At 43.8% G+C, this 24,174-nt stretch overlaps 1 protein-coding gene and 1 long non-coding RNA gene across 3 annotated transcripts in view; one reads left to right on the forward strand and one right to left on the reverse strand.

Moving 5' to 3' along the window:
* LTBP1 (latent transforming growth factor beta binding protein 1) overlaps positions 1–23,582 on the reverse strand; it is a 228,226-nt gene extending 204,644 nt beyond the window's left edge. The window contains exon 1 of one of the 2 annotated variants that reach the window (XM_075267491.1): positions 22,907–23,582. In XM_075267491.1, the coding sequence (XP_075123592.1) occupies positions 22,907–23,289 (383 nt within the window). In that variant the 5' untranslated portion in view covers positions 23,290–23,582. The remainder of the gene's footprint in view (positions 1–22,906) is intronic. The other variant, XM_075267493.1, reaches the window with a different exon arrangement.
* The window catches only part of LOC142197309 (uncharacterized), a 644,898-nt gene that overhangs the window by 186,131 nt on the left and 434,593 nt on the right, over positions 1–24,174 (forward strand). The window lies entirely within an intron of this gene.

Genomic DNA, 24,174 nt, shown 5'->3' on the forward strand with positions numbered 1-24,174 from the left:
TGTAGCCGGGGGAGGGGGCGGGGACTGGAGCGGAGGCCCACGGCAGCGAGTCAATACGGTCGAGTCAATTACCGTATTGACTCGAGTGGTAATTTCACTGGTCCGCAATAAAAGACATCTATGGGAGGCTGCTTGAACAGCGCTGCTGCCGATAGGTGGTCGGTGAGGCAGCGCTGTCTCCAGGGCCGCCTTAAGATGTTTCGAAGGCAGAGAAGATGCTCTGGAAACATCTTGGGGCGGTCCTGGAGGCAGCGCTGCCTCACCACTCACCTATCGCTGCTCCAGCGGCCTTCCACAGATATCTTTCACTGCGGACCAGTCATGTGACATTTTCAATTACCGTATTGACGCGACAAAAACTGTGCTGAAAAACTCGGCTTATACTCGAGTATATATGGTATATTGTCTGCGAATAGTATATGCACCCATCCATTTCTATTTCTAGAGTAGCAAGCCTGATGAAGTGTGTGTAACACGAAACGGTCGTTGCGTTGTCTGCCACATCCTCCCTGTATGTACTGAATTTTTATTAAAGCTGGAATAAAGATATGCATCGTTTTTAACAAAAGACACTGTGGTGAGTGCCCTGTCATTTTTTTCTTTTTTCCCCATTTCTATAGTCCCATACACACTTCAGTAGTTTTTACTGATCAGTGTTTGGGCCATAGAAACTAGCCGCAAAATATGGCGCAGGTCTCACACATACAAATGTAGGGGATAATGCAAGTCATTTTGCGGATCTGTGACAGCAGATGACATGCTGATGCAATGTGGACATGTTTTTTGGAGAATGTGGGTCAATTTTTGTGGACAGTAGTTCCATGTAGCCTCACAGATAACTTGTTCACTTTGCAAAAGCCACAACTGAGCAGAGAAATATGGCTGTTAAAGAGATAGTGTTCTCCAGCCCAAATACAACTGTGTGAATGATCAGGTTATACCTCAGTGATAGTTTTATTCTGCTTAAAAGCAAACTATAGGCAAAAAAACCAATATAAGCGGTGAAAATCTACTAAAAATAGAGCTGAATATAAAAACGCAACACTATCCCGCACGCTAGGATGCAGAGTTTCACAGTGTGTACAGGGAAGAGGAAAGCCTGAAATGGCATATATATTATAATACCACATCTCCAAGGAACTGGAGGGGTCATGGTGTGTTATATGCACTAGAGAACGAACCGCAAAGCGGCAGCTTGTGACTACAAGGCATTGTGTCACTGTCATTGGAGACTATTAGAAATTTATCTAAAGAACTGAAATAGATTGGTTTGCTATAAACAGTTTTCTGTAGAAGCAGTGACATCACACCGCATTTCAGTTATGTCATCAATGCATGCTATCAGGAAGAGACAGTTCGTCTCGAAACGCGTCCGGTTTTTTAGGGGGGTTTTCTGGGGGGGTTTTCTTGTTTATTTTTTTTTTAACTTTTGTTACATTTTAACTACACTCAGTGAGATGCCGGCTTGTCTTCCTGTTTATACTATTGCAAAAGAGTCTCCAATGGAAACTCCAGCGCAAATGTGAACTAAGCCTTACACGGAGAGAGAAGAGGAGTCCGGTGAGTGACAGACACAAGGACCTGCTACAATAGATAACAGTAAATGTTTAGCACTTCTACAATATAGAGATATTACTGTATGTACAGCAGGATTTGTGTGTCTCACTGCATCTCACTAACTCCACAGCTCTCCTCCATAGACATAGATGAACTGTCTTCACTGAAGATGGGCCTAATCAGTGAACTGAGCAGTTTAGCAGGCAGGAGAGGGCTGGTTAGAGGAGACAGACGCATTTTCCTTTGATAGGATATATAATTTCTTACATTTACTTGAACTATTCATTTACAAAATGTATTGACACAAGTACTCTTGAATGACACTGCTACAGAGTTATAGTAAAAAGCCTTAGGAATATCCTGTATAAAGGGAATGATCTGAGCAGGAGATGTGTCACTCACTGCTAACTACTCTGGGAAACCTCTGACACTATATTGACCTGTGCAAACACCTTACGCCATGCTTAATGAGTGAGGTCACTAAGTTTCACACAAAATACAGAACCTTTAAATATAGAATTCCCTAGGCAACTTAACTGAACAATCCCCCTCTAGGAAAGAAGCAGTGGGCCACTCATTTGCTCTCTAGCGCCCATTACAGGAGAACAAGAGTATTACACAACACTCATTCAGAAACACAAAAAAAACCAAATTAGTTCAAATTATTTTTGAAAATTCAACAATATGGAAATCACTGCCAAATCTTCAATACTAAAACAAATATTTTACTGTTATTGCTCTTATTTTAGAGCTGACTACTGAATATACTAATAATATATACTAATTAAAGTCAACGTTACCCTGAAGTCGTCTAATTTATTCAGGAATTAGGTGGTCAGCAGCAGCAGGCATGTTGTTTGCCTGATGAGTCAGCCCCCTGTGTGTGCGGCACTCCAGTGGTGGTTGCCATTTGGTGCTACACCCAGTAGAGTAAGGACTTACTACAAAGCTCACCATGAAGTGGCTAGTGAGGTTAAAGAGGACGTTTCACCACCTTCACCAATTCAAGTTCTTAGCATTTGTGAGTAGGCACTGCTCCACTGATTCCACCGTTCCAAAGCAACAAGCACAGAGTTTTGGTTCCTGTTGTGCTATGTAGACTGTAATGTCAAAGGAGCAGTGTCGGGGGGGGGGGGGATGGGGGAGTGAACCTATTTCAGGGCTCAAATCAGAACCCCTTGTCTGCTACTGCCTGACACCACCCTCCTGTCAGTAGAGAGACTAAATATCATATCAGGCACCAGAACTAACAGAACTGAATGCTCAGGAATGGTGGGGGCTAGAGAAAAAAAAATTCCATCTGTGTTGGAATTAATGGAGCCGCAGCTATTTCTTGATGTAAAGAGATGCACTTTGTTGGAGGTGGTGGAAGGTGCTCTTGATCAAAATGTTTATTTTTGTAGGTTTTGCTAGATCAAAAAAAGCTCACATCAATGTATGACAAGTTATGGTCTGTGTCTTTTATCCTAAATGTTGGTGGCAATGAGATATATTTAACTTGAGCGACACTGTGAGGCTACAAGACAACTCATTTTATCAAGATGGTGCCAATTTCATACCAGACTATAACTATTGTTATACATATCTAAGAAATCCAGAAATGTCCTTCATATTCGGTGGCATCGCCCAATCACTAAACCCTATGCAGCAAAGATTGTAGCTCCTAAACTAAGACTCCATTCAATTCACCTAATAATTCTCGATCGATGGCAATGTTCTTTGTAAATATTCAGCAGCCATTGTATGCCAAACCTTACTCTTATAGTAATATCCCATCAGTAGCCGGCTGGCTACCCAATGTACTGTATATCTGTTAGGGAATAGCCAGATGATAATTCCCCAGAAGCTGCTGGTGAACCCTGGAGGGAGGGGCACAAGGGACAGTGAGCCCTAAACTGAAGCCCCCCGCTTTCCCTTCCTATTGCCAGACCCTATCCTAGGTGATAGGCGACAACCACGAGGACAATCCCTCCCTGAATACGTGAAACACAAAACGCAGACAAGACGTACAACAACAAAGGGAGGTCAGGTAGCCAGGGTTCGGTAACAAGAGAGCGATGCAGTGCCAAATCGGAGTCAAGAGAATAGTCAGTAGGAAAGCCAGAGGTCAAGGATTAGCATACAAGTAAATAACAGCAAGCGATACCAGAAAGCTAGGGCAATAACCGGCACCAGTGTGACTGTGAGCCAAGACTAAATAGGGAAGGAAGAACCCGCCCAGAACCTGACAGGAAGAAAGGCTGTCAATCACAGGCAAGACAGATTAACCACTTAATGAACAGAGGCAACTTTGGCAGAAGACGGGTGTGGTGCAAATCCAATTAAGGACTAGAGCCGTGTTCACACAGTGCAACTAAAAACGTTAAGCAGATTGTCAAACTGCACACGCCTCCGGCGCCGCAGCATGCGAGCAGAGGGTGGCGCAGAGGCCCGAACAGGCAGAGATGTTACAATATCACATGGAGTCATTATAAGACCCATCACAATGATTTTCTTTGCTGAAAACACATATAAAATGTGTGGACCAAATGTTACATTATAAAACTTTTGGACTACTTCTTTGACGTCAAACTTTCATAAAAACTTTATTATGTAGTAGTCATTCTCACTAGGCTGAACCGGCGTCCATCTGCAGAGCTGGCACCAAAAATGTTATATTATTGCTACAGGCCGATACTTTATGGCAAGCAGCTTCAGCTGGCAACAAACTTGCGATAAATGTCAAATAAATGGTTACTAAGCAAGCAGACCTGACTCCCCCATAAACACCCCTAGTCAGGTTCATAGAACATGCACATTATTGTAATAGGTTTTGGATGCCAGGTACTTCTGGCTTCACTTATTTTACGATGAGCAAGAGGAATGAACAAAGAGAATGGGAAATGTTGGGGGACTTTTAGAAGGGTATAGTTGGTTATCTTGAGACATAAATATATGGACATGTCTAGCCCAGAGGAAAGTTGATGTAGAAAACAACTGGAAGACCAAATGGTAGAGCGGGATTAAGATCTAACATGCCTGAACTTTCTTCTCCCCAACCATCAGGAGAGAATGGTGACACCCACTATATACATTAGATGTCCGTCTTTCCAAAACTGGCATGTTCAACCCATGCTCATGTAATGTGTATGGATACTTAAAGGGGCTCTATCATTGGGAAAAGTCATTTATAACTAATCACATCCTTGCACAGGCTTTAGAAAGTCTATTCCACACCTACCTTATGTATGTAAATTGCCTCAGTGGTGTCTGAATAAGTTCGTTTTTATTCATATGCTAATGAGCTTCCAGCCAGCACAGGAAGTTCCCAGCAGCACCCTGTCTCTTCTATTATCTCCTATGTGTGTGTGCAAACAGGAAGCTGAGTCATCAGCAGCAGCCTGTGCTGTATACACCCATAGGTAACAATAGCAAAGACAGTGGCTACTACTGGTAGCAGTGGTAGCAGCTGCCACAGGGCCCAGGACATTAGGGGCCCGGCGACAGTCTCTACCGCTGCGTTTTTTTTTGTTTGTTTTTTTAATAGGCCATTAACGACTGGAGTAACTCTAGCCGGTAACTGGCCCTGTATACTTACCAATCCTGGCAGGGGCCGGGATTGGTAAGTGACGGTGCGGGCCCCACAAACACTATTATACAGTTGGTCGAGGTCTTCAGCGTCGGTCGGGGGGGGGAAAAGCCCATGTCAAAAGTTCGCCACAGGGCCCTGCCATTCCTAGTTACACCACTGAGCAAAGAGGGTGCACGATGCATTGTGCACCCAGTCTAATTAGCATATGAATAAAAACATCCTTATTCAAAAACCACTGAGGCAATCTACATACTAAGGGGAGATGTGGAATAGCCTTTCTAAAGGCTATGCAAGGATGTGATTAGTTAAGAATTACTTTTCCCAATAATAGAGCCCTTTTAACTAACTGCAGAGTTCTGTTTTATTTTTGTGAAGGTTGACCTACAGCATAAAGTGAAACTGGAACCCCAAAAAAGAAACACATACCCTTATAAAATCTAACAAAATAATTCTTTACTATAATCCTCATGCATTATGAACTCCAATGAGGAGGTTGACATCATCCCAATAACCAAAACCAAGTCTATCCTAAGAAAACAGAGGCCATGTATTCTTCAACTACTATTACGCCTGTAATGCAAACAGATCAGGTCGGGTGTGGCAGTCCAGACTCTGATATTATTCTTAGACTGTTTTATTTCTGTATGTGACAAACTAGGCTTGCAACATGAACCTATACAGGACATTTTTAAGCAATTCCCTCTGGACACTTTTCAGCACATACAGATTTGGAACGTGCTAATATCTACATTCACTGGATAGCTTGTCAAAACTGTGCCAATCCCTGTGTTATGTGTAAACACATTCCCCCCAGGTTCATTAACTATTTGGAGAAATGCTATGTGCTATTATCGGTGCATTCCAATAGACAGAGAGATATATTGCAGCTGCACTGAAAAGAAAAATAAGGGAGTCAGGTAACTCTATATCACTGCTTTTATTATTAGTCTGACATTATTAATCCACACATACCAAACTGAGCAACAATCTGATGCCTAAAAATATGATTTCACATCTTGATCTGTTCTGTTTTAGATGGTTCTGAACAGCCTGCAACACTGCAGAATAATGACTGATGATATAAGGAAACACACTAACGTCTGAAGTTTATGCCTTCATTCAAGTTCTATTCTTATAATCACATTATCTCAGATAACATGGTCTCACCCAAACGTATATTTCAGTTTGGATTTTATAAAATACTAGACTAGAAGAAGGACTCAGCTTCGCACAAGTATATTTCATTTTTTGTTTATGTAGTGGCCGCATAAGAATAGGTTGGCTGCTATCGAAACCGATTGTAAAGCGGTATCTATGTGAAGACTGAAGAATCTGTGAGATGCCATTGGTCTATAAGCATCATGTGATCCTGTGTATCTAAGTTTGGATATCAGTGAAAAACCTGCGATCAGTTGTTATGGTAACCTGGAGTAAAGCTGTGTGTATGTGTCCTTGTGTAACAGTGTCATCCACAGCACCCTGCCCTCTAAAGCTGACCTACAGCAATGAAGAAAAATGCCTGGGTTGTTCTGGAAACTTGGAGTAAAGCTGTGTGTTTGTGCAGACTGAGCACCTAGGGAGCTTCTATTGGCTGATAAGGGACATGTGACCATGTGTACGGCAGTTGGAATATGAGTGAAAGACTTGCAGGCCTATACTGGATAATGCAGGTCATTTTTTGGTAATATTATATTTTATTAATGGTGCATCCTAGAGAGCTGAGACCCTGTTTAAAACCTTCCTGTACACCTGATGTACCTGTGTTACAAATTTGGTGAGTATTGGTTCAGTTGTTTGGTCGCACATAAAGAACAGACAGAGACAGAAATTCATTTTTATATATATAAGAGAAGAGAAGAGATATATATGTACTTCTCCACCTCTACCAACTACAACTTTTTCATCCCTCAATAGTATCTGCTCCACAGATTCTAGGACAGTTGGAACTTTTGTTTTATCCCTCATGGTTCCTGATCGATCAATGCTATTAGTTTACGGTATACAGTCCCAAACTGGAGCTGATAGAATCGGACCACCCACCTGACAGGAATCAGCCTAATTAGTATATTGGGTGTTAAACTTAACATCTCATCATTTGGTCGAAAAAACCACCTCCCACTGAAATCAATGGGTTCATTTTTTCGCGAGCGGTTTGAAAAAAGAAGCGACCTGCCCTTTCGGCGGATTCCGGGGCTAATTCAGTCTAGCAACAATCCCTCTGGACTAGGTCCATTGATTTGGGCCTAATCCAGAGCGGAATGCCGTGACTGTATGCCGATGCACTGTACTGGCATCCAGTCACAGAAGGCGGTTTTTAGCCCAGATTCTGATGCGGCTTCCCGCATCAAAATCCGGTAAAAAAATATCCGTGCTAACTTACCCAAAAAATTCCAACTGTGCCAGAATCAGTGGAGCAGCCCCTATTGAAAAATGCAGGGGCCACACGGTGGCTCAGTGGTTAGCACTGCAGCCTTGCAGTGCTGGGTCCTGGTGTTCAAAAAACATCTGCAAGGAGTTTGTATGTTCTCCCCGCTTCTCACAAGGGCTTACAATCTATGAGGATGGAAGGATATAACCTATTAATCTGGTACTCAAGTGAAGAGAACTCTATGGATATTTCCATGCTTAAGCTAACTCCAATTTGGTTAAGAACTTTGCCTTTAAATCAGCTAATAAGACAATGAAAGAGTTTTTCACAAATGCCACACCAAAATCCATGACCTATCCACAGTAAAAGAATGTGTTACATCAGGATTTTGCTCCATATTTTGTTGCAGATTCACAACAGATGAGTGCCATACATAGTAAAAATGCATAGAGTTAATCGTCATGTGGTGCACTTGTGCACTAAAAATCTGCACCGCATGTTTCCACGTATAGAATTTTCTGTGGTGTATGAAGGAGATTTTTTAAAATCTCATCCGCACTGCTGTTACTGTATAATGCAAATTTTCCATCCAGATCTGGCGTAAATTTCAAAGCAGACCCCCCATAAGTGAATATAACAATAAACGCGTTGTCACACACCACAGATACCTGACACAACCCTTGAAAAGAATACCAGAAAACCCCTTTAGGCTAAGGCCCCACGTGGCATACCACAGCAAAACAGTACTGCAGGAAAAACCGCGGCAGCAATGCATTGTGGGGTTTTTTTCACTCATGCCATGTGAGGCCCCGGGCCTCAAAAACTTTTTCTCTAGTTTTCTTTCCCCCCCCCCCCACTTCTCCACACGAGAATGTGTTATGACTAGGGCTTCCACCACTGGGTCCACCAGCAATAGAGGTTTAGAGACTACAGATGAGCGAGTACTATTCGAAACGGCCATTTTGAATAGTACGCACCCATAGGAATGAATGGAAGTGGCCGGCACACAGTCTTGCCGCTTAACCCCCTACGTGCGGGCTGCGTCCATTCATTGCTATGGGTGCGTTCTATTCGAAACGGGAGTTTCGAATAGTACTCGCTCATCTCTACTGGAGATGCCCTCATGTGCCCCAAAGGAATGAAAAGGTGCTCAGCCACCGCTCTACTTACTTCTAAGGGATTTTTGGAATAATAGTCTTTGGAAGTGCCCTAGAAGTGAATGAAACAGGGTGAGTACCACAGCTGCATCCACAAGGGGCGCTCAGGGCACTTGTAGGCTTCTATTCTTGTGAATGCGGAATGGGACACTCAGTGATGAAATCTTTATCACCTCTCCTATGGCTACGGAATAATTGTCATTAGTGGGAAAATCCCTTAGAACGGAGACTGTCAACAGAAATTCTCACACAATGTACCGCAGGTGACGGACTTTCGGGTGACAGACTCCCTTTGGAGATCAGAAGAGATTTTATTGTAGTGAAAACTTTCTCCATCTAACACTTTACTGTTTAGTTATGGCAGATGTACTGTTGTTATGAGTGTGTGGATTACCAAATATTCTCCAGTTCAAGGTTTTGGTGTGAATAAGTGTCGATGCCTAGGTATGGATGTATTTGGTGATATGAGCACATACAAATCCTAAAATCCATGATAACACTACACATGACAAAAATGAAAGCCGTTCTTTGTACTGTACACGTCTTTGTATTCCTCCAGTACTAAACTACAGGGTCCATTCACACGTAAACGTGAGTGAACAGGCGCTCATTTTGGCAAGATAATGACATTTTACACGTGTATTTTGACGTGTTTTTTTTTTACACGTGTAAAAAAAATGTCATCGAAGTAAATGGGAGTCTTATTTTTACACGTGTATTTTGCCAAAATGAGTGCGGCGTTTACTCCATGTGAATGGACCCTGAGGATAAATTATAATGACCATGTGTGGCCCTGGTAATACGGATACATTACTTGGACTGACCGCGGCATAGCTTAGCCAAACTTACTGCATCATAGGGATATACAATGCGTCCAAGTGTGACTCTACTGTCTCATATTCACAGCATTACTTGTGTGCGGGGCAGTAGGCTCACAGTCAGAAAGGAACGTACGCACATAGATCACTATGATACAGTGAGTTCAGATTACACGAACCAAGGAACCACCTATATTCACACAGAGATCAGTGTACGGTATTATGTGGATGTACATAGGCAAAGACTTGGTCTGTCTACGAAGCCTTGGATCAGAGCTCAGGGAATCTCTCTAAATATTGCTTTAGGGTACACGCACCCCACCATGAGCTATAGCAGAGAGTACACTGACCCATTCTTATTCAAGCAAAGACATGACACGTATTACTGGCCAGCAGAATGGCTTTGTCAGGACACTACATAATAGTGTCTAATATATACAATACCTACTGTATGCTCATGCCTGTTACAGGAGATGTAGGAAGTCGCCTCCAGGTGATTCTAATCTTAAAGGTTCAAGTTTTATCTTGTTAGCAAAGACCTAAGAAAGAGAAGTTGCTGATACACGGCAAGTGGATGGCTGGCTTTAGTTCAAGATCACACCATGCCTTTCCTTACTCCCAATATAAAGTAATATGGAGCGACTGGATGACCCTTGGTGATTATATATCCTATCCCCGACTGCTTTCAAGACCTTTTCTAGTAAGATGAAAACTGGAATCTGGAAAAAAAAAAAACTATACACTAGATGGAATGGGATTGTACAAATCTGTGTAATGCAATGAGGGAATGTATAGTATCAAGTCCTGCACTCCAGAACTCTGGCATCAAAAACTTGAAGAATAAAATTTTGCAACTTATTTGGATTTTGTGTGCGCAAAAATGTATAAACTTTTATAATGATTATGCTGCATCTGAAAACTGGGTGGGAAAGTGGCGGCGATCAGTCTGTCAAGCCGCTGAATTTATCAAATAAGAGTTTTCAAAAACGTCATGTGACTTTTGTTAAATTTGGTGCAAATTATGGAACTGTAGACTCCAGATAAACTGATCTCAAAAATGAGATAAGTTTTTCCCAATAGGTATTCCCTTTTTTACAACCATAAAGCATATATTATTCCTGAGACGGGTAAAACTAGCCCTTCACTTTAGAATATGGCTGTCAAAAGAAATCTTTACTCGGCAAAAGCTAACCATACAATCTATGAAGGATGTCCACAGAATTTACCACCACTGCCTGACAGAATCTGCTACTGGTACTGGGACCCTGGTCATACAAAGAAGAGGATCCAGTTACTTAAATTTGTGATCAGTTCAAAGAAAAGGTGGCCACTTGCACACAATTCCCTCAATTGACGTCTATAAGGGTTATGGAAAAAAAGCTAAGCGAGCCTTTATAGAGAGAGCCAAACAAGCACCAGAAGAGAACTGTTCACACCTCAAAGGTAGGACCCGATTGCAAGTTATTGTACTGGATACCAATACAGATAGCAGAAGATATTTGCCTGTCACCAGTCATTACAGTGTAGAATGTTTAACTTAAAGGGATCCTATCATTCAAACGACATTTGTTCTCAGTACCACGTCGGAATAGCCTTAAGAAAGGCTATTCGTCTCCTACCTTTCATTGTCTTCTCCGTGCCACCGTTCTCCTACAATCCCGGTTCTTGTCAGTATGTAAATTAGCTCTCTTGCAGCACTGGGGGAGGACCCCAGCGCTCCGACAGCACTGAGGGTGGCCCCAATGCTGCGAGAGAACTCTCTCCAGCGCCGCTGCCTCTTCTTCAGCAGGGTCATCTTCAGCCTCTTCTTCCGGTGGTGGCTTGTAACTTCTAAGGCCTCCGGCCTTGGGCAGAGCAGACTGCGCATGCCCATAGGCCACGAGAAAATGGCCAATTGCATAGTATTGTAAGTGGCCATTTTTTCGGGGCCTGTGGGCATGCGCAGTCCGCTCTCCCTGAGGCCTAGAAGTAAGAAGAAACCACCGGAAGAACAGAATGAAGAGGCCGTTCCTGACTAAGATGGAGGCGGCGCTGGAGAGAGTTCTCACGCAGCATTGGGGCCGCCCCCAGTGCTGTCTGAGCGCTGGAACCTGCCCCCAGTGCTGCAAGAGAGCTAACTTGCATACCGAGAGAAAATGGGATTGTAGGCGAACAGTGGTGCAGAGAAGACGACGAAAGGTAGGAGAAGAATAGCCTTTCTTAAGGCTATTCCGACGTTCCGATTATTCCGAAATGTCATCTGAGTAATAGGATCCCTTTAAGGCTTCTGGGCCCAATTCAATAGCTGTAATAGGGCCCCTACCTACCTTGTGCCATTTAGAATAGTGGTATATTTTATGTGGAACAAAGACCCTTTGGGACACCTCAGGGTCCCAGGCCAGTAGCGAGTGCTACCTCTGCACCCCCCACCTACATCAACTTACACCTGGTTCTAATATGTCTACCAGAAATAAAAAAAAGTTGCATTGCGCGGGATTACTGGTATACATCTACATTCCTGTTTTTGGACAAGGTTAACACCTGCAGCTTGTTGGCAATGTGGATATTCACAAATCACTGCATGCAGCTACAGGGGGTTGGCAGCTTGTCCCACAGCATTTCCAACCAGATGACACCATATATTATTCTAGCATTAGATAAGCATTCCACAATACCCCCAAGTACCCTTTGTAAGGTCACTTCTAGGAGAGTCCAGGTTTATCTTTAGACATCACAGCATCATTGCTTTGATCCTGTATTCACACAGATAACCAAATTGTTTTATGGTCATAGAAGGTGGATCCATTTTTATTAACTCAGGTTAAGCTAATGATATACTGTGATAAATGATACGTGACTTGCTAGTCAATGGGACAGATCTATTATTGCTGTATAAACCACCGGTCTGGCAAAGTCATCCGTTCTTTTACTAAACCAGCAGTTCATATAACAAGTGTGTACAATAGACATAAGAACTCGGCCATGGTGTGCCCATGTTGCTTTTCAAATGGTAGGTATCATGATATAGAATTATCTGTTAGCATGGCATGGCTGTTACCAGCTCAAGTACTGTATGGACAGGTTTCTTGGAACACCACAGACAGCATTAAATGTACCAAGACAAGGACACAATGCTGCAATGTCCCTTGAGAATAGAAGTCTAATTTCTGGAAAGTACAGGTATCTCTTCTCCTGCTGCAGCCACCATGAGGAATCTTTTTGTAGGGCCGGCTGTGACAGCTGCCATGTACCTCATCCTGGCAGTCACATTGGTGCCACCTGCACTACACATCTGCCACCCATGTGATACGCCTCTGCATCTTGCCAGTTCTTTCTTCTTAATCAGCCAATGTGTGCACTCCCCATTGTGCACTCCTCATTGTGCACGCCTCATTGTGCACCCATCCAATGAATTTCCACTATTATCTATACATTCCTGTCCTATCCTGTCCAAGATGCCTGACCCAGCTTGTTCCTGACTATCGTACCTCTTCTGACTATTCTGATCATCTCCCTGTATTTCGACTATAAGTCCTGCCGTACCTGTCCATTCTCTATATCTTGGACCTAAGTCAACTGTAAACTACACAGGGACAACTTCAGGAGTTCGTGACTTAGTGGTCTCCATAGCAAAGTTCAGATACCTGTTAGTGGTGAGAACTGGGGAGGTCATTTGGAAAAGCCCTTAGGAGTAGGCCAAAACCAAACTGGTAAGGTGACACAGTTGCAACACTTTCCATGGATTCTGAGCTGACATCCTACCCATCAACCTCACAAAGCTCACTGGACATATACTGTATAACATTGTGGTCTTAGAAGTCAATATTAGTAACATGTAAGTCAGATACAGTACAGTGCGGGAGCAAACTCAAATAACTGGAGCGCCCAATCCATTGTATGACCGACACAAACAACGCCAACGAGCTCCACTCACTATAAAGGAGGCTAGTCTATGAGGGTTCGGTAATGGTGCCCATAATCTGAAGGCGTTTGCACCAGAAATTCCAGCCTTTTGCACCATACTTGTGAGATTGGAAAAGTTCATCAAATAATGGGCGTGATTTGCTGTTTGGCCACAATTTAGACACATTTAGCTTATGGTTACATAGTACAGACAGGACGTGGCTGCCATGTAATTGAAACCAGTCTCCCTGCCGGCAGCCGCTGCAATTCATTTGTTTATTGAGTATTTCTACCATGAGCAAGTAACCTTATAAACTGGATTTTTCTGTTTTTTGTACAAAATCACTCCAGTGAGTTGATGGTACAAATGTAAGAAACTTCTCCAGAAAGATTTACAAAATGCAACAAATGTATCTACATTATACATTACAATACATTTCATGCAATTAACTTCAACATCGCCTCCAGCAAAAATACCAGATGTGACAAATTCCCCCAAGCTCCATACTCCAGATACACACCAATATTGAGAGACAAAGGTTATTGTTTGCATAATGAAAACTTATACAATTTTCCAATATACTTTCTGTATCAATTCCTCATGGTTTTCTAGATCTCTGCTTGCTGTCATTCATTCTGTTTACTTTCTGTGGATAAAAATCAGTCCATGGTCATGTGATATACAGTCCAGGGTCACGTGATGATACACATGTGCCCAGCTAGTTACAGCCATAGCACAGAATCAGTTATCTGCCTGGTAGCAAGCTGTGCAAGTGTGCGTCCATCACATGACCATAGACTGTATATTACATGATCATGGTCATGATTTTTGCCCACTGAAAGTAAGACTAAATGGCAACAAGGTTAGTTCTAGAAAACCGTGAGGAATTTATACAGAAAGTATACTGAAAAATTACAGAAAGTATATTGAAAAATTGTACAACTATTAATTACACAAACTATAACATTTGTGTTAGGATTCTCACGGTGTATTCTCCTCTCTGCAGCTCAACGCACTGCCGTTCCCTTAAGGCCTCGTTCACATCAGCATTGGTATTCCGTCCGGGAGAGTCCGCATGAGGACCCCGCCGAACGGAACACCGAACGCAACTGCAAGTGGTGTGCCAGTGAAAGCACACGGACCGCATAGACTATAATGGGGTCCGTGTGCTGGCCTTCAGATCTCTGCACGGATCATGCGGACAGGAAAGTAGTTCAAAATCTACTTTCCTGTCTGCATGATTTGTGCAAGCAGCACGCGGCAAGCACACTGATCCCATTATAGTTTATGGGGTCCATGTGCTTTCACTGTACAGCGCTTGCAGTTGCATTCGGTATTCCATTCGGAGGGTCTCCATGCGTACTCCCTGAATGGAATACCGAACACAGATGTGAACAAGGGGTAAAGATGCCTATGCCGACATGTGAAGTTTTCACTAACAGCAGCTAATCCGAGCTCTGAGGCAATGAACCAATCATCAGCTGTGGAGGGATATTTGCAATCTGTTCAGAACTCAAGTGCCTTCTATTAATTAATTGTGACTAGTTAGGATCCAGTGCATCGAACAGATCTGTTGGTTAGCTGTCCTTGTGACCTTGGCTTGTTTACTGGATATGCGCTTGCTTACAAATTTTGGCTTTGACTATTAACTTTGAGATTGATCTCAGCATGGATACGTTTATTCCTTTGATTCCGCTCTCCTGGTTTGGCCTGCCTTGTTAGTTTTGCTGCAGTTCCTAGTTTGATTTTCAGTCTGTTGTGCGTCTATTTCTTCCAATAGATTCAGTAGCGGTAACTAGCGGATGCAAAATCGCGGCCGCAAAATATCCTAACTCCCATTAAAAAGAATGGGAGCATTTTGAGTGCGTCATCTGCCGGCACGTGTATACGTGCCAGATTGCGCTCCACTTTCCTCCGTGTGAACACCCCCTAACAAGTGGTGATTAGTGGTCAGGCAGGCACACTGCTGTCCCATTCAATGTCTAGAGAGCTGCTGACACTAACTAAAACAACAGTGCACACACATGACCACCACTGCATTCTAATTCCTCCTCATTGCAGGAACAGAATTGCCCAGGGCCCCCATTCTAGTTCTCATTGGTTGGGAGGGGGAGTCCAACAGTGAACTCCCAGCGTTCATACATTCATCCCCCATCATTCAGTGACAGGTGTTTTTGTGTGGCATAATCCATGTCAAACTTCATTCACATGACAATTTTATGTTTAATATATATGCAGCATGCATGAAATATACATTAAACAGAGATCCCTGACAGATACCATGCAATGGAATCCACCACCATAGGGTCCCACTGTAAAAATAAATATATAACAAATATAGATATACACACACACATAATGTATATACTTTTGGCAGGGGTAAAGAATGGTTGGGCTATGGACATGGAGTGCCTCTGTACTTTACTTATGTAGGCTGTGCAAAAAGTTGTACATTAAAGGGATCCTATCATTGGATACCCTTTTTTTCTGACTATCACGTAGGAATAGCCTTAAGAAAGGCTATTCTTCTCCTACCTTTAGATGTCTTCTCTGCGCCGCCATTTGGTAGAAATCCGGGCTTTCTTCGGTATGCAAATAAGTTCTCTCACAGCACTGGGGGCGGTCTCCAGCGCTCAAACAGCACTGGGGGCATCCCCAATGCCGTGAGAGAACTCTCCAGCGATGCCTCTATTTTCTTCTAGTGCTACTTGAGTACTGGGACCGCCCCAGTGCTGTGAGAGAACTCATTTGCATACCGAAGAAAACCCGGATTTCTACCAAACGGCGGTGCAGAGAAGACATCTAAAAGTAGGGGAAGAATAGCCTTTCTTAAGGCTATTACTATGTGTTAGTCAGAAAAAAAAGGGCATCTAATGATAGGATCCCTTTAAGGAGAGTTTGGATGTCCAAGTTGCACCATTTTGTGCTGACTCTGATGCCTTTTCATGACAAAACCAAACATGACAGATGCAGACATAAGGCATATACAGTATCTCTGGAAAAGCTGAGGTTGATTTTTTTTTTATTTTGGTCATTGTCAGGTGACGCTATTGGAAAGTTGCTCATGCCAAGGTAAAGATCTGCATTATATCAACAGACGCCAAGACCAGATTTCGAGGCAGAGATTTGTTCTTTAAACTTATGGTACTTTAATCCAGAGTATCAACCTTTAGAGAAGTTGGAATTCAGAAAAACCAACCTATAAAAACCTAATGCATGGACAGCTTTAATGTAGTCTGTATTAAACTGGTTCTCTACGACTTGTATATTGATGACCTATCCTTAGCACAGACCGGCAACATTTGGCAAATAGGGACTCTGGCACCTGGGACCCCCACAGACCAGCTAGTTGAAGAAGCTGCCTTTGAATAAGTACATCATCACACGTTGCATAGGAGCTGTACTTGGTATTGTTACTTGACCCCATTCACTTGAATGAGACATGACATCATGAGCACAGTGCCTGTGACCTCCGTGATCACATATTGATGACCTATCCGAAGAAAAAGCCATTAATATAGGAGTCCTGGAAAATCCCTTTAACAAAACTATGGCCACTTGTTTGTATATCTGTTGTCCACACAATAATGGAGTGCGGTGAGCCATATCACACAGGATTTCAGTGCCCCAGACAAGATATGTCACTTTTTCAGGGCAGGAAGGCACTTATGTAAATACATAAATCTGAAAATCCATCACTGCGTATACAGTATGTCTGACCTACAAAATGTGAGTGTTAGGACGGGCCGGGGCCTCCGCTGTGCTGCGTGGAGGCGCCCAACCCAATTCCTATCCAGTACCGGAGTGTCGGTCTGTTCCAATGCTGGGGTAGACCGGAAGCTTCCGCTTGAGTGTGCAGAGGTTCCAGTTTCCCCCTAGCGCTGGGACTGGCACTTCCGGGTCAGGGGGGTCAGCGGCGGGCCTGAGGCTATTTAGGCCTCATTTTGGTTTCGGCCCATCGCTGGTTATTTGTGTTACCGCAGCATCAGCTCCCTAAAGATACTTCCCCGCCTGTCTCCTGTTCCTGTACCTTCTGCCTGTGTATGACCCGTCTTGCTTTACAGACCTCCTCTCCGTTATCCTGATTTGGCTACTCCTCTGACCTCCAGTTAATGACTCGGCTACCAATTTGCTTTCTTGGCTTCTGCGTGTCTTTGTGGAATTATCTTCCTACACTCCTGCCATCCTGAACCAAGCTGCTCTTCTGGACTTCACTCCAAGGTTAATGTCTGGTACTTCTGGGTTCTCTTCCTTGGGGTTCGCTTTCTAAAGGCTATACAAGTATGACTTTTCCCAATGATAGAGCCCCTTTAAGGATTGAGCCCCTTTAAGGATTCTTTAGGGGTTTTCTTTACAGCAGTTACTTCATTTACATCACAGAAATATTACAACAGAAGATAACACCAACACTGAGCCATAGTTGTGACAACTAATAGATGATAACAGCTGATGTCACAGCTTATCTACTCCCTTTCCCTGTACACAGCATGTCTACAACTCTTCCATTGACCTCAATGAGTCGATTCCAGTCTATTGCTGACTATGGCCATAACTATCCTATAAAGAATATCACTAAATGTGGTTAACAGAGTAGAGGAGACGCGCAGACAAGATAGCAGCTCCCAGAATCACATACAGAATATAGAATATATTTATAGAGAAGAGGAATCTGAAAATATAGCCATTTGCCATTGACTTGGGAATCCTATAACAGAATACAGGCCACTATATTTATAGCCGACCATACTCTTCTTAGGCACTAGTGACACGTGCAGCCATAAAACATGTTGCAGGGAAGTCACCAGAATTTTATGGCATTATCATATCATAAAGACAGTGGTCCATATTACAGGACTGTTGTGTATGGTGCCCAATACTGTAGGTCAGCTTAGAGAGGCATCGGCCAATCTCCCTGTCAGATTCTATAAGAGTCATTCAGAAACTATTGTGGGATACTCGATTAGATATTGTACATATAAAAATCCTCCTAAGGATGAGTAGCTCAATGTATACTGTACAATGCCCAACAGAGGTTGCATGACCCTGTACCAAATAACCACACACTCTCCATGCACTATGCATCCAGGTAATACATGAGAAATAGTATCAAGACCCACACATTATAGAGAAATGCATCGAAGGTTTGGCTAGACATTCTACACCAGGATCACAAGATGCTAGAAATGATACCCAGATGTCTGAGACATCCACATATCTCTGTCTAGATGAAGATTTTGTTAGACCTGTTACCTTAAGTACAAAAAGATCAATATCTCAACATCTCACCCTACAGCAATGTTTATATCAGTCTTCAGATTAAAGATACTGCAAGTCAAACAGGTTCTTATAGCCATCCTCTGCCCCATAGCCAGCGAAGAATCATCAGATTACAGGCTGTAATAGTAGGAAGAAGTATAACAACGCCTTACAAAGAATTGTGGGGAATGTAACATTCCAGTTGTCACTTTGAACAATCCGCTTACCATATATACTCGAGTATAAGCCGAATTTTTCAGCACAGTTTTTGAGCTGAAAAAGCCCCCCTTGGCTTATACTCAAGTCAAGCAAAAAAAAATGACCAGCCGCAATAGTAATGTATAGAATCTCCCATAAAATAGTGAAAGAAAAACAAGCTTAAAAAAAATTATAATAAAAAAATAAATAAAAGTTCTGAATCCCTCCTTTCCCTAGAATACATATAAAAGTAGAAAATCACTGTGAAACACAAACACATTAGGTATCCCTGTGTCTGAAAGTGCCCGGTCTACTAAATATATCTGCAGTGCTCCTGTTCCGTCGGGAAGGGGTTAATAGGAGCACTGCAGATACCTTATATTCAGCCAGGCTGAATTCCAAGTGGGGGGAAAAAAACTCAGTCCTCAAGCTCAGGGAAGGGGCAGACAGACAACCAAAACACCCCCTCCACTTCTGAAGCACCCAGAAACTACTGCACCCAAAAACTCTGACCATTTTAATTTTTGAAATTTTCCAGCAGCTGCTGCATTTCCCCCAAGGCTTATACTCGAGTCAATAAGTATTTCTAGTTTTTTTTGTAGTAAAATAAGGAGCCTCGGCTTATATTCGGGTCGGCTTATACTCGCTTATATGTGTAGTGAAGGGATGTTCTGAGGGTCTGGTGGAGCATCTGTGGATCTACAGTACATCTGGGAAGATGAAAGCCAATGCACTATTCAGAGGAAGTCATTTATTAAGATTTATTATCTTAGGTTAAGGTCCCACGTTGTGTAATCGCAGTTTTTTTTGGTTGCAGATTTTGTTGCGGTTTTTTTAGGCCAAAGCCAAGAATGGCTACATAAGGAGTGGGAAATATATAGGAAGTTCTTCTACTTCTTCCTTCTGCTCAATCCACTCCTGGTTTTGGCTAAAAAAAAAAACCGCAACAAAATCTGCAAAAAAAAAAGCTACGTTTCTACAACATGGGTCCTCAGCCTTAAACGGTAATCCTAATCTGAAATGAAGTAAAATGTGCGACATTTAATAATACATTAAGAACACATTTGACGCATATTTTGGCGGCTTGTGCGCCTGAAAATCTACACCGGATTTGAGGTATGACAATTGCCATTGCTGGTCCAAGTTAAACCCCAACTATTTTAGAGCAGTGAAAAAGCACAGAGAGTCACAAATAGTTTAGTAAATTCTACAAAGTTTACAAATGGGTTTGGGGAGGGGGGTAGAAAATCAGATTTACACGAAGTATAAAATACCAGTGCAGATTTCAGCATGTTCTATACGGCTGCAGATTAAAAAGTATTATTAATGATATAGTGTGTAGATCCCACTGACATACAGCAATCGATCCCATCAGTCAGCGCACATAGGAGGAACTGCAGTTGTAAGTCACCCAGCAGGCTCCTAGTAGGGGTCTAACCTGCCTCTATACTACTGCCTATTCACTATTTGTATCTCTGGGCTATATCCAGGGAGTCTAAGCATGTCTGTAGTGCTTACCTCCCACCCCCTGCATACAGAAGACTGTCAACCCTCTGCCCTCGAGAGTATTAGTCAATGACTCCCTGCCCAAAAAGACACTGCCATTATTTCATCTTCTGCCCCACAAACAGTAGTCATGTCTCGTGCTCTGCACGAAAAGTAGTAGCATCTGAATAGAGTGTAATATAAAGTATCCGCTGTCAGAGAGTAGAAGCATCTCACCTCGTACCCAATGGGGGATATTAGTGCCCATAGACAGTAAATGTGTAACACACTGCCCCATAGAGAGTAACAAGTCTCCTACACACAGACAGAGTTAGTAATGTATCGCCGCCTGCATATCAATAGTATATCACTAGTAGCATCTGTCTACCCTATACAGTACATAGTATCAGGAGTAGTATCTTACCACTCTCCTATACCTAGTACTGCAAGTAATGTCTCACCCCGTCTAATACATAGTATATTGGTAATAGAATCTCTCTGTCTGTCCTATATAGTACTTAGTATCAGTAGTAGTGTCTTACCCCTCTCCTATACCTAGTACTACTAGTAATGTCACCCCTGCCCTATACATAGTATATTGGTAGTAGCATCTCTCTGTCTGCCTTATACATAGTATTAGTAGTACTGTCTCTCCTCTGTCCAATACATAGTATTACTAGTAGTGCCTCATCCCTGTAATGTACATAGAATTAGCAGTAATGTCTCATTCCTTCCCTATACATAGTATTAATGTCTCATCCCTGTCCTATACATAGTATTAGTACTAATGTCTCATTCCTCCCCTATATATAGTATTAATGTCTCACCCCTGTTGTATACATAGTATTGGTAGATGTGTCTCATCTCTGTCCTATACATAGTTTTAGTAGTAATGTCTCATTCCTGCCCTATACATAGTATTAGTAGTAATGTCTGACCCCTGACCATAGTATTAGTAGTAATGTCTCATTCCTGCCCTATACCTAATATTATTATTAATGTCTCATTAATGCCCTGTATATAGTATTGGTAGTAGTATTTCTGTGCCATCATACATTGTATCAGAAGTAGTAACTCCCCCTCCCTGCCATCATAAATAGTATCAATAGTAGCAATATGTCTCCCTGCTGCCACCACACATACTATCAGTCTATGGTATCTCCCAGTCCTGCCATCACACATAGTTATATCACCCTTTTGCCAACAAACATAATACCATGTGTCTCACCCATGCCACCATACACAGTATTCCTAGTAGTATCTCCCCCTCCTCCCCTAATACACAGTAATATGCCCCCTCGTGCCCTTACACATAGTACCAGTGTCTCACCAGTTCCATCATACACAGTATTATTACTAGTAGTATCTCCCCCTTCTGCCCTTATACACAGTAATATGCCACCTCCAGCCCAGTGTCACCATACACAGTATTACTAGTAATATCTCCCCCTCCTGCCTCACACACAATAGCATGCCCCCTCGTGCCCTCACATTTAGTACCAGTGTCTCACCAGTTCCATCATACACAGTATTACCACCTACTGCCCTCACACATAGTAATATGCCCCCTGCTGCCTTCACAAATAATACCCGTCTCACCAGTGTCACTATACACAGTATTACAAGTAGTATTTCTCCCTCTAGCACAGCCCTCATCGTAATATTCCCCCTCTGCCCTCACACACAGTATTATGTCCCCTCCTGCCTTCACAAACAGTAATATGCCCCTTCCTGCCCTCACACACAGTAATATGCCCCTTCCTGCCCTCACACTAAGTACTATGCCCCCTCCTGCCCTCACACTAAGTACTATGCCCCTTCCTTCCCTCAAACTAAGTACTATGCCCCCTGCTGCCCTCACACACAGTAACATGCCCCTTCCTGCCCTCACACACAGTACTATGCCCCTTCCTGCCCTCACACTAAGTACTATGCCCCCTCTTGCCCTCACACTAAGTACTATGCTCCCTCCTGCCCTCACACACAGTGATATGCTCCCTCCTGCCCTCACACACAGTGATATGCCCCCTCCTGCCCTCACACACTGTACTATGCCCCCTGTTGCCCTCACACACAGTAATATGCCCCCTGCTGCCCTCACACACAGTATTATGCCCCCTGCTGCCCTCACACACAGTAATATGCCCCCTCCTGCCCTTACACACAGTACTATGCCTCCTCCTGTCCTCACACACAGTACTATGCCCCCTGCTGCTCTCACACACAGTACTATGCCCCCTGCTGCCCTCACACACAGTACTATGCCCCCTGCTGCCCTCACACACAGTAATATGCCTCCTGATGCCCTCACACACAGTACTATGCCCCTTCCTGCCCTCACACACAGTACTATGCCCCCTGCTGCCCTCACACATAGTACCAGTGCTACCATACACAGTATTACTCCCCCTCCTGCCCTCACACACAGTACTATGCCCCTTCCTGCCCTCACACACAGTACTATGCCCCCTGATGCCCTCACACACAGTACTATGCCCCCTGATGCCCTCACACATAGTACCAGTGCCACCATACACAGTAATATGCCCCCTGCTGCCCTCACACATATGACTATGCCCCCTGCTGCCCTCACACACAGTACCAGTGTCTCACCCCTGCATGTGTAGCTTGTGCTGTAGGCTGGGAGTCCTCGGTGAGTCCTGCTGTCCGCTGGCCCGGGACACGGAGTAGTGACGGCTGTGTGTGCTGACAGCCGGGGCCGCCGCCGCCGCCGCCTTCTCCCCGGTCAGTGGCTGCTGTCTGTGCACCAGAGTTGGGTTGGAGCCGACCCTGCTCATCCTGCGGCTCCGCTCCTGGGTGCTGCTGCTCACTAGCACGTTGGTCCTGCTCATGTGCACAGGTTGCTGGTGGTAGATGCCCGGGGGTCCTGGGTGCACCACATAAGTGATCCTCCTGACGTGCTCTATATTGGCCAGCACAGCAGATGCTGAGAGCACAGCGCACAGTACAACTCCCCACCTGTTGGAAGCAGCCATGTATGCGGACGGCTGTGTACACAGTACTATGTTACCCTAGCTAGGTGAGCTGCAGCCCCTCAGCCGGCTGCACTCTATGTATGATGCCTTCCTTGCTTTCTTCTCGGCTCCTCTGTGCCCCCTCCTCCTCCTCCTCCGCCGCCGCTGCTGCTGCTGCTCTCAAGCCAAGAAAAGAAACTCCTCTTGTCCCAGGAAAACTTCAGCAGAGTTGTGCGCAGCTCCTAGGCATGACTGGAAGTGGAGGGAAAGAAGGGAAGGCATAAAGGGGTCTGCTCCGGGACAGGGGGACACAGGAGAGAAGGAAAGAGGAGGAGTGAGGGGGGCAGATCAGGGGCTCCTTCTAGAAGGGGAAGCCCGGCTCCTGCTCGGTGTAGTGTAGGCTGCCTGTCAGTGCTGACGTCACACCGACCCGGCACTGCGCTGACTACTGTGGAGGTGACGTCATACAGGCAGTGCATGGTCTCTTTTAGGAGGATAGCAGAACTTTATAACCAGATTTTTTTTGCATCATATAAAAATCCTCTGGATAAATAAATTCTTCCCCTATCTTCTGGATAAAAAGTTCACATATCAGTTTCTTTCTTATTTCTGTGTCTAGGAAAGCTGGGTTACAACTGCCATGGCTTTCCCCCAGGTTTGTCAAATTGAGGCTAGGTTCACACTAGCATTCGGATCTCCATCATTTGGGTCCACATGGGAATCTGAAAGACGGAAAGCCTGTCCGCTCACAAAGCGGTTACCTGTGGAAACCCATTGATTATAAAGGGGTCTGCCGGGTTTACTCACAATTTTCACTTAGTTTTTGTACTGAAACCAGCAGAGAGAAAAGTTCTATGGAGACTCCAATGCAGATGTGAACCTAGCCTTAGGGCAGGTAGGTCAAGT

Source organism: Leptodactylus fuscus, chromosome 3, assembly GCF_031893055.1.
Source record: "Leptodactylus fuscus isolate aLepFus1 chromosome 3, aLepFus1.hap2, whole genome shotgun sequence".
Classification (NCBI taxonomy): Eukaryota; Metazoa; Chordata; class Amphibia; order Anura; family Leptodactylidae; genus Leptodactylus; species Leptodactylus fuscus.